This window comes from Diadema antillarum, unplaced genomic scaffold, assembly GCF_040938485.1.
Source record: "Diadema antillarum isolate AM-2024a unplaced genomic scaffold, OU_Dant_1.0 scf00000217, whole genome shotgun sequence".
NCBI classification, from domain to species: domain Eukaryota; kingdom Metazoa; phylum Echinodermata; class Echinoidea; order Diadematoida; family Diadematidae; genus Diadema; species Diadema antillarum.
In genome coordinates, this window is record NW_027271106.1 from 880,803 (window position 1) to 892,852 (window position 12,050).

At 41.1% G+C, this 12,050-nt stretch overlaps 1 protein-coding gene across 1 annotated transcript; it reads left to right on the forward strand.

The window, feature by feature from the left end:
- Positions 1 to 4,353: 4,353 nt before the first annotated feature.
- On the forward strand, positions 4,354 to 11,769 carry LOC139724503 (uncharacterized). Its single transcript, XM_071635637.1, has 2 exons — positions 4,354 to 5,275; positions 10,718 to 11,769. Exons 1-2 carry the CDS (start codon positions 4,756 to 4,758, stop codon positions 11,494 to 11,496), a joined length of 1,299 nt encoding a protein of 432 aa, XP_071491738.1. The 5' UTR covers positions 4,354 to 4,755; the 3' UTR covers positions 11,497 to 11,769.
- Positions 11,770 to 12,050: the final 281 nt, after the last annotated feature.

The following is a 12,050-nucleotide window of genomic DNA, read 5'->3' on the forward strand; positions in this document are numbered from 1 at the left end:
GAAACTCGACTTCAGACTCCCGCTTCACACGTATACACGATGCGTGTTGACGTCACAAGATCAGAATGAATTCCGACCCACTGAATGATTAGTCACATATTGCATATAGTGCCATAAGTTCTGTTTGGTCTACGATGGCCCTATGAAATATTTTCATACCGCTAATAATATGAGACCATCCTTACCAATTGATTTTTTTCACAGTCAAATGGGGAGTCGAGTCATTCGCCAGGTCTGCAGACCTCTTTCAATCGTAACAAACCGAGGAGACCCATGCAGAAAATCCCAAAGCAAAGAGAACATTGTCCCTGAGTAATATCTCTTTAAAAAAAGTTAAGGATGATCATGTAACCATGACGCAATTGTCATGTTGCATTCACATTTATTGTTTCAAGAGAGTACACATGTCTATATCAATGACCTCCCTTTCATTTACTGAGTGCAAAAAAAAAAAATGGGCAATGTGAACTTTATGTTTATCGTTAGTATCATCTTCGCCTATTATTTTTTCTTCGCATTTGAATATGGAATCACGGGGAATAACGTAGACATCACTTCTCATCAACTTTTAAAATTGTCATTGGTAAAGCTCTATCTGAGTGATCTTTAGCAAACTCTTTTTCTTTAAATTGTCTTATTTCACCGAAAAAATGAATAAAAATAACAACAACAATTATTTCACGTTTTGAATAATTTAAGTAGAAACTGAATGAATAATTTGATTTCATTTTCCGTACACGCCGGCAGTGACTCGGCTGCGTGTTTTTCAAGAGCCATACATTTCTCTTTACGTTTGAAGTGTAAGCTAATACACAACAATATAAAGCACTCGATATACTGTTTACTCAAGAGATAACAAGATGGTTTATAATTCAGTTCGGCAGAATTATCTCGATATTCGCTAACGAGGTTTCGTTGAATGTCAACAGCAGACCGATTAGAGCAACCTGGTGTGCGAGACGATCTGCACGTCTTACCTTTTGCTGCTGTTGAACAACCAATGTCCAAGAGAGACGCTTTCAGCGTTCTGTCAAATGCACCTTTAGAAAAATGACATCGAAATGTTTAAAGATGACAAAGCAGAATGTGACCTCTTCTCGAGTTCACCTGTCGAACAGCAGGACGATGAAGCTGCTAATACGAGTATCGATGATTTAAGATGGATTAAAATGGATTACTATTTTAACCGTCAGATTGTGCCTTAGAGCGGTTGTGATTTTCATTTCCAAAAACTGAAACGTAATTGCGACGAAGATGTGAAAGCAGTGATTAAATCCAATCAAAATCAACTGATCCCCATTGACCATTTTCCAGCAGTAGAGTGATATTTTAGGAATAAAAGAAAAAGAAAGCACGTGCGCCCCCCCCCCATGCTCTACCCAGCATTATTTCTCATTTTTGTATCTAATGAGGACGGAACAATACCTAACATTGTACATTTTGATAATCATCTTCTTATGTTTGCTGTTGTTTGCTGTCCACAAAAGACACGATAGTCATATGGCATTGTCAAAATACATGCCCCTGCAAAAGTGCAATGGGCAAATTGAAACTGAACTTTTATGCGCATTAACATGATTAACATTTCACCTAGTTATCAGTGCTCTTGCATCACAGTAGCGTGGTTTTTGTTGGCAAATCAAAGAATCTCATACTTTTTTCTCTCGTTTCACGTTGCCCTGATAGCATCCCTTATAATAAACGATAGGACGGTGCAGTGAAGTAATGACAAGCGTCATGAATGTCGCCGAGCATAATCACTGCTTCTCCCCCAGTGCTTCTTGCCTTTCTACTATACCATTTAGACCCAAACGCTTTGAGAAGTAAGTCTTGTCTGCACCTATCGTTAATCCTCTGCGGCTATCTTTGAACCACTCTTTTCTCCCGAGTTACGCTGTCTCACCCTGTCTCATCATGCATTGTCAATGTTAATGCCGGACATTAATGACCAAGTCGCCATGCAGCTCCCACCCGTCTGTCTGCCAGATTCTGTATCAGAATGTCTGGCCTGGAACAAAAAACAATCAGATTGACCCCCGAGACTCCGCCGTAGCACCAGTTGCTCGTTCGATGAATAGGCCCTGGTAATGAGTTGTAAAACGACAAAGGACTGACCAGCTCTGGACCATGTATTAATCCAACATTTAAAGTCCAACGGACAGCGAGGCGTAGCGAGACGCCATGGATGCAACATTTTTCTTTTCAACAAAATGGCCACCTAAGCCTTTTCAAAACAACAACAAAGAGACAAAGCAGAAAGGAGGAGGCGTCCATATGGTTTTAAAAGAAGCAAAAAGGGTTTCTGATGAGAATAGACACCAACAAAGGAGAGTGAGACACCTATACCCTCGTCTGTCGAGCCTGTCCACCCGGAGTCCCCCCGGCTGGACCCACCAGTGGGTGTTAATCCCAAACCGCTTTGATGATAGACGTGCGGGCGTGCCGCTATGTTTCGCTTTATCCAAGCTATCGTTTCTCCGCATTGTGGGCGCGGAGAAACCTCTTTGAACCCCCTGATTATCATTCCTTCTTAACGTGACTGTCCAGTAGATGTCGGGAATGAACAATAGTTTGCGGAATCAACTACAAGAGCAAAAACAAAAACAAAAAAAAAAAACCACATTGCGTGCGTGCGTCATCAACAGAGTGTAACTGTGCCAGCGTACCTTGGGTACACCGGTGCTTCCACACCTGCGTTTTCCACCCCATATTAAACGATTATGTGAAACAGAAATTCGATTTTAAGTACAGGACACTTTGAATGTAGGTTCACTTTCCGTTACAGCTCTCTCGTCTTTTCGAATCATCTTCGAGGGCGTGAGGGTGAAACAGAGGTTGGGATCTCTAACCTTGGAAAAAAGATGTTTTTCTTTAGATATCTTTCTTTTTTTTAAGGGCAAGCTACTCTAAGCTCGAAGACACCATGGCTTCGCACGTCCACGTCACATTGGCAGCCTTCATTGTCTATGCAAATTGGGAATTCTCACTGAAAGAGCGTCATTGAAGATTTGCTCCATCAATACGGGATAAGGGGGCCGTAATCTCTACCTTTCTTCCACGCCTCATGCTCCCATACACAATGGTCTAATTCGCCGGTAAACACAGCTTTGGCATGTAGGCACCAAACAAGATGCCTTCCGAAAATACCACCAACTCATTACTTTCTTGAAGATGTTTGCATAACACGAAATTGATTCTGCAATCTTCTCCTGCTTTGCGGGTTGTTGACGTTATTTTAGATGGTTTCCATCAGCTTCTTGATTACCAGGTTCTGATTCTATAGTTAAGTAAAAGAATCATAATAATATTTCTGAAAAAATCAAGTTGGGTGTGTAAGCATGATAACATTATTCCTGAGATATGTTTTTATTTTCTTAAGAGATTATCAAGGAGAGGGATGAATATAAGGGGTATTTTTTTTCTTCAATTTGTCTCCCTCTGTAAAAATGAAATTTGTAAGATCGCACCTGCTGATCTACATTGATAACAAGTATTCTAGTTAGTTTGTTAAAAATGTAGATCAGCAGTTGCCATCTTACAAATGTCATTTGTACAGAGGGAGACAAATTGAAAAAAAAAAAACATACCCCTTATATTCATCCCTCTCCTTGATAATCTCTTACTTTCATTCAACATTCAACTTGCATGACAAAATGACTTCAGCTCAAATATTTGATTTCATTGATGAAAAGGTGTACAAAATATATTTTGTAGCGATTAATCTGCAACAGATGAGAGCAGAAAACTGATTTAGATTCTCCGTTTGATGCTCTATTTCCCCCGAGATGAATTTGATAGATAATACCCTTGGTGAGGAAATGCTAGAGGTGGCACAGGAATAAAAATGATTGGATTGGGTGTTTTGTCTTCTCTCTTGATACACTTACGAAATGAATACCGGCTCGTGATTTTAAGTTCAAAGCAGATTGCAATGTGCCAATAAAACTGTCATTACAACGAAGAATGATATAACATGGACACAAACACACACACACACGCACACACAGAGAGACACAAATCACATACAGATACACACAGATCACATACAGATACACACACACACACAAACAGCATAATTTAGACACTTTTTTAGAGTTTTAATTATTAAGGAAGGTTAACGATGGTTCCTTAAGGAGCTCCCAGTGTTTGGAGTCTTCTTGGCGGTGCAGAGCCCGAAGCCACGCCCCTCGCGGTCACTGTGCCAGTGGTGACACGGCACCTATTGACAATGACTTCGGCGTGTAACGTACGTGTGCAGCCAAGCCATTATCAGGGGGCCCGGTCGTGTTGATGTGTGTTTACTGATATAGTTCGACGCTTCGCTAAGGGGGCTCCATTCAGCGTTGACTTGAAGGGGTCTCGAGTCGGCGCATCTTAGCCGGCACTTCGCTCATTCGCGCTTGTTCGGATCACAGCTCGTGAGGGGGAAGAGAGAGAGAGAAGGAGAAAGAGAGGGATAGAGGAGAAGACCAATAAGGGGAAACAGGCGCCCCCACTTAAGCGCAACTGCTTAGTCTGCAAGCTCTCTGGCAAGCACTCCGCCACCCTCCTCACAATTAGTTCCATCGATGTCAACATAATTAACGTCGGCATTAGCCAGAAGACTAATCTGATTACAGCTGGTGTGGACGATATATTAATGATTTTCCGGCATCGTTTTGCCAGCCAATGACATCGACATAATCTCGTTCCAGTTCACAAGAGGGATATTTACCACTCATTTTGACCAGAAATACGAATTTGCCCTCATTTTTGATGTTTTTGATTGACCAAAGTAAAGGTCCTCCTGGTTTTCTGTTTTCCCCAACCAACCCCAGCCGACACGCCTACATGAACGCCTCGGCCCTGGACTTTGGGGCGGTTGGACAGCTGCAGAGCTCTGCCGCCAACAAGCACTCCAAGCTGTTCACGCCGGACCTCCTCCACTCCGCCATCATGGACGACACTGAGGCCGTGATGAACGCGGCCAAGACCAGCTTCTCCGTGAAGGACATCTTGGACCTACCTCAGGCAGCCGCGGCCGCCGCCGCTGCCGCCGGCGTGGGCGCCACGCACTCCCTGGCTGGTCTCCCGCTCGACAAGCCTTTTCTGACGGAATCACAAATGGAGTCGCTAAAACAGTCGCTTCAGAACGGACATGACGGACACGGTTTGACCAACGGACAAGGGCCGACGGGTGTGGATTCGAACACCATCAACGCGCTGTACGACCAGAGCGATAACCCGTACACCAGATGGCTCCAGAATCAAGGCGGGGAGGCTGTTCATTACTCATGTGAGTGCGAAATCGATTAACATCACGGCTTCTAATAATCATCTTTTGTCCGATGTTGATTTTATGTAAAAACAAAATATCTGTCTGAGAAGCCCGTTGTAAATTCTCTGAAATCTTTTAATACAAAGATATCCTATGAAATTTATAGAAATATTAATGTATGGTTTGGTACTACGTTGTGATCAGAACTCAAATTGACGATATAATTTTATGTTCTTCGAAATTAGGAGGGGGGAGATCGCTATTAACTTTCTGAAAGTCAATATCGAATGAACACAGTTAATCCCTGGATCCAGCTCATGGCGAATGAAGTCTGACTTAGGATCCATTTTCGGTAGATACTCATAAAGGAGATTGTCGATGTACTTGAATGATCATCTTTGCGCTGTCATGACATTCTGCATGCACTTGACCAAAGTTTGAGAATAATGAATAGGAAGAAATGTAGTCAGGACTGCGATCAATTCTGAAACATTTGGAGAACTAAGAACGAAGAACAAGAACCAAGACCGTTCATTACAGGATATGGACGGACAGACTATGTCAGTCATGGTGGCCGTCTGTTTATACATCTCATTTTGTATACGGCTTCGGCATAATTAAACAGAATAAAATATAATATATTCAAATGTACATATTTGATATACCACAGGAATCAACTAGAATTTCATTCGTATTTGGTTTGATATCAGCTCTTATGTATCACTAACTTTCTCTACATAATTGATTAACAGAACAACACACCGGATGTGTTTTTTTTTTTACAATATTTGATAATGGATTCTTGAAAGAGCAACAAGCAATTCGATAGGAGTCTGCAAACAGTTGTGTCAGTGGCGAGTCTGTCGTAGAATAATAAAAATGAATAATGTTGACACTTTTCATACAAGCAATTTATTCAAATGTAATTATCAGCAGGTAACATCTTACTAGTATACTTTACTTGATTTCACAAAAGTATTAAGACCAGAAACTGCACGGTGTAGACAACAATAATGGGTTCTTAACATCATTGTATCAAAATGCAGTTTTACTGTTAGGTTGGTCCGAGTGAGTCTCACAATGAAAGGTGTAGCTGCCATGCCCACTATTGGAACTCCACCATCTTTGGCACACATTTATCTGCTTTTAAAGTGGCAAAATTCATCGCGCAAAATTGAAAGCACGCTTTACCATGATTATACGAAATCCATCTCTGACAACGACGGGCGTAAGATGTTGCATTTAAATGCCCAGAATTTGAGAAATTCTACTTTTCGTCTTTTATTTCACTTCTGATTTGTAGTCTTCGCCATTGCCTTACTATCACCCTATTCCCGTGACTAGATATTCATTCACGTTGTTCACGTACATCAATTAGTACAACCACACACGTGTGCGATTGCAGATGGGTGTGTACTGCCATGATGGCATGCATGTCTTATCAGTAAATGACATACATCATGTGAACAATGGCGACGTCCTCTGTTGAACATACGTACCTATCCAGTCAGTACATCATATCATTCTATCCCTGCCCTCACTCTTAGCTCGATGATCACAGAATAAGAGGAAACCATCGCTCTGTTCATGCAAGCTGTGCTGACTTTCCACAAACTGCCACCTGCTGAAAATGATTCGTCATCGCAATCATGCCTAGTTCTAAATTAAAGTGTTAACAAACTTGACATTCAGATAATGAGATCGATGCGCTTTCTTTTTTTTTTTCTCTCTTTATTTTCTCAGAGTGATAAAGACTTCTTCTTAATAATTCTAAATTCAAAATAATTCATTCTTTATATATATATAATCAATCGAAACACTGATATCCACTAAACTTCTCAGTATGTTTGGATTTTTGGAATGCATTGCGACCAATATGTTTAATATCCAAATTACACTTCGCGTATGAGAGAACTGAACCTTTAAGATTCATTCAATTTACTACCGATGAACTCCACTCCTATCAAACGCGAAGGGCAAACAAAGAAATAGGAAGCTTATATCATCGTAAAGTTGTAGATCTCTTTGAACTGTATCGTAAAGTGATGTTTGACCTTCATACATTGTTGCTTTAATGGCGATGACAGTGTACTTTATCTGGAAATTTCAAGACAGGTGCAATATGAATTTCTTTGTCATCTAGTAACCTTTTGGAAATTTATGATATCCAAAAACTTCGTCTGCATGATAAAGATTAACACTTTCTGTTAAAACGGCTCGTTCCATTCGAATTGAATATAGCAATCTTGAGATATATTCTTCATTTTTTTTTCAGTCAGGACTGAACCTATATCAAGATATTACTTCTGATATGCCGCTGACTCCGTCAAAAGGATACCAAAAGGAAATAGATACAACACTTACTTTGAATACAATCCTTGAACGCTAAGGCCTAAAAGTTATCACAGAAGCAACGTTTTATTACATGTCTCAGATATAAACTATGTACGTTCAGCCTTGTCTGGGATTCTACATAGCTTTCACATGTCAGTGTCTTCATGATCGTATCTGTTAAAAGACTTTTCGCTCTCGCTCATCCGAGGTAGAATTTGCGCAATGCATGTGTCGAGATAACTGGGTGGAACTATCATTTTATCATGACTATCTTGTAAGACACCTTATCTGCCACTTTATTCTTCAGCATATCTGTTCTCATCCTGTCGGGTCTTATCCTTTCTCTACCTCCCTCTCCATTTGTTTTTTATATTTTTCTTTGTCTATTTCATTTCCAAATCTTGTCTAAAAGGTTGAATTCCATCTTTGTAAAACTGCAATCGAGTTGTTTTGAGTTTCACCATTTCAGCTGTATGTGGTATTTGGATGACCCAGCTTTCATTATCCCTACAGAAATGGGAAACCAGCGATGGTCAATTTCTTTAATGCAAACATAACGCAGGTGCAAATTCTGCAATAAAATCAACACGTCGTTTGTCTTCACAGCCCGTTACAAAACAACAAAACAGGTGCTCGGAACCCCCTCCCCACCCCCACCCCACACACATACATGCATACACAGAACCTGCATAAAATACGGAGACAGTTTGTTGCTCAAGTAATCCTTTCCTCAAACATAAACTTAATCCGTGGAAGTGTCATCATATCTTGTCCTGTTCTGTTTAATTCACACCTCTGACCATACTATCACGATCCGGCTATCGGTGTCTCGCTGTCCTTGTGGCCAAACTACCACCGTGTTTTTTTTTCTCTCGCGATAAGAGACAGAGATAAATGAATGCTTCGATGACCGTAGAAGCAGGTGCATGATTAGTATCGTTGGGTTACTTTGGTGTCATCGATTAATAATTCCAATGTGATCGTCATTTGGCATTAATATAGTAGTCTGCCTGTCCTCATGAGTGTCGTCAATCCTTTTAGCAAAAAGTTTGTGCAAAATCTTAATCTGTTTTTTTTTTTTGTTCATGGAAAGTATATAGATGTTAAAGACGTAAAGACATGCAACATTTTGGTAGTAAGGAAGCAACTTGTGATGTAGAGCGGAGAATAAAATGATTAATCAGGAGATGTAATAATTCCACTTCCCTGTTGGCGGTCTGTTGCCTTTCACTTTTTCAATATTTACCAACCAATTATTGACATTTATGCCACACTAAACGTTTTATGCAGACTAGTCAAGAGAATGGTGACATAATGCAATAATTTCTTTCGGGTCACCCCCCCCCCCCCCATACACACACACACACACACACATATCATTCATTGCCCAAAATTCATTCATTTACGTACTCTCTCTTCTTAAAGGTACTGTTTAGCATTGGGAGTACGGAAGTAATTTAAAATATGTTCCAGATGCCACATTTGATGCATATGTGTAGGTCAGTTGTGTCACAAAACACCCTACAATGCAAAAAATTTGGCAATAAAGCCTAAGATATAAGGAGATATCACTATTTTTCTCAATAACCCACAACTGTAGGCGGTTTAGTCTAGGACCATCTTTGTTATTACTATTGTTCATGTAACAATACTTAACATTAATTATGCTGATTCAAATTTCTACATTTGTTGTTTCTATCCCTACTTCATATTTTATAACTATTTTGAAGCATAGAAGCTGGGTTTTTCTTTCATCGACAAATGGCAAATTATGCCTTTAAAGCTGACAATGTTATTGATAATCATACAGATTCTGAATACTCTTTTCGCGAATGCTTAGATTCACTAATTGCTCCAACTTGATTATGCATAATGCTTAATTGTCCATCACGTTACAGTGATCTAACTAACGGATCCTGTAGGGTTGACATTGTTTGCCCTTGTATATGTTACTTGCGCACGAAATTTCGCAGAATGCCACGGTGCCACTCTTCCAGTCTGAGATTAATATTTAATCCTCCGACAATTTCTTCCCTCTTTGCATTCCAACCCCGAGGACCTCGCCTACTATTAATGCCGACCAAAAACCTAATTATTTCTCTCGTTAGTTAGATTACAAATGAGCGCCATTAAGTGCCGTCAATGACAAACATTGCTCGTGTTCGACTGCCAATGTGTGACGGCTTGTTTCGTTATTAAAGGACAATCACTTGATTTCGATGAGATTAGGCATAAAATCATAATGCTCATCAGCAATGTACATTTTAATGATGTATTTTTTTCTTCTTTGTTGTTGGTAGTGATGTCCCTGTGTGCTGACGATTACAACCTACACAAATTCGACTTCGACAGCTATGAAAATCTTCGTTTAATGTGCAAACTTTTTTTTTTCTCCAAATTCCCCATCAGCTGTTTGACCTTTAAGATCATATTCCAAATACCTCCACGTACTAGAATATTACTTGTCCATAGTCCACGAGTCACCGACTTAGTAGGCGCAAATACATAAACTACCCCATTTTAGAATTATAATTTATGTTTTTCCATGTTGTTCGTTGAACGTGAAGTACTACTTACGGAGAGAAAGAAAAAAAATCGTCACTGAGGAGGATCTTTCTTGTTTAATTTTGGGTGCTTAGCACCAATAAATGCAGAGAGCCTTATTGAACTTGAGATCTATTCTTATCGCCGTGTCAAGATTTTCGGGAAATTTGCACAGGACACAGTTGATGTCGGTGTAGTGTGTGGTTAGTAAGCCATTGTCTGATCGTTCGAATAAAGGCGGTTGCACCTTGTATCGCATTCTCTTTAAGGCAGTGTGCCAGCACAACTCCGGGGAGTGTGTGTATTTGAGTGAGTCAGAGTGTATAGTATGTACGTGTGTGTGTAGGTTCTTGGATCGCTCCATAGTACATAGTTCATCTCCATTCTCGATGTGTTTGTCAGTCACTTACGAGCAGTCAACAGGTGTTTCGCATATCTTTCTGACATACTCTACATTTTTATTGATGATCATACGTGAATAATCAATATATTGATTCTCACTGACACAAGTCATTTCTGTAGAGAATATATAGCCCAGAGTATTGGTAGTTACATGCCCATATTATTCATTTGTCTTTGCAGCGCTGGCGCAGAACACAGCTACCCATAACAACACCTCTTCCACTGCCACGTCCCCCACATCAACCACGGCTTCCATCGCGGCAGTTAACGATGACGACGACGACGTCGAGTCCAACGCTTCCGACAAGGATGGCGACACTGCGAGCCGTGACGCGTCGTCTCCCTCTGGGGATCCTCCCAAGAAGCGGAAACGGCGGGTGCTGTTCTCCAAGGCACAGACATACGAGTTGGAAAGGCGATTTCGACAGCAGCGTTATCTCTCTGCACCCGAGAGGGAACATTTAGCGAGCATCATTCGACTGACCCCTACTCAGGTCAAGATCTGGTTCCAAAATCACCGTTACAAGTTGAAGCGTGCGCGGCAGGAGAAAGGGCTGGATTTGAACCCGCTCCCATCGCCGCGACGAGTCGCCGTCCCAGTTCTCGTCCGAGACGGTAAGCCGTGCAACGCCGGTGTCGGCGGGATGAACGGTGCTAGCATGGCTGGGGCCACCCACGGGGCGGCAGCGGCAGCGGCAGCAGCGGCCGCCTCGGCCTGCATGTCAGCGGCTGCCAAGTCTCACCACCACCATCACCATCACCATCAGGACTCGCTGTTAGCGCCTTCGGCAGCCGTAACTGCGCCGCCACCACTGCAACACATGCAACACTACCCTTCACCTTGTAGCTATTCCACCGTAACGGCACCGTATAATAGTAACTACAGCTCGTTTAGCAACATGTCTATGGCAAACAACATGCAGTACACGGGATCAATGGCGCAACCGTGGGCATGGTGAAAAGCATACACGCACGGAAACATTGGAAACTTGATTTAGAATTTAAGGTACAAACTGCTCTTGCAAATTTGACTGTTCACGGGTTACCACTGAACTCTATCATCATGGTTTAGGAACGTCTTAGGAAACGCTCTGAACGAATGTTTCTATAATAAAACAAAACGAAACAGATTGGAATGGCTTGTATTGTGATCTAGGGCATGGACCGGACATTTCTTCTTTTGAGTATTACGAAAGCAACTGAAGAGCTGAAAAAAATCAGATAAAAGACATTTTCAGACTAATCTCACTGTACAGTCTCTTTCAGCTACATCGTTAGAGTCGTTCTCTGATTACAATATTTACCGAGAGACTTTTAATGCCCCGCTTAGCATTGTTTCTTCCTCTTCTGGATATTTGTCTATTTTTCTGAAATTTTCCTTGTTAAAAGCCTTGTTTGAAGGTTTGAAGGCTTTCACAACCTTGAAGACGAAAGCATACCTTTTCTCTCTTTGGGACTATAACACGATGATCAATTAATCGTGAAAATACCTAGTAATAAATAAGTAAAAACA

Excerpts from the sequence above, each read along its gene's own strand:
- LOC139724503 (XM_071635637.1), top strand. The coding sequence starts at position 4,756 with ATGTTTTTGATTGACCAAAGTAAAGGTCCTCCTGGTTTTCTGTTTTCC. Across the intron at positions 5,276-10,717 it reads GGAGGCTGTTCATTACTCAT|CGCTGGCGCAGAACACAGCT; the intron begins GTGAGTGCGAAA and ends TTGTCTTTGCAG.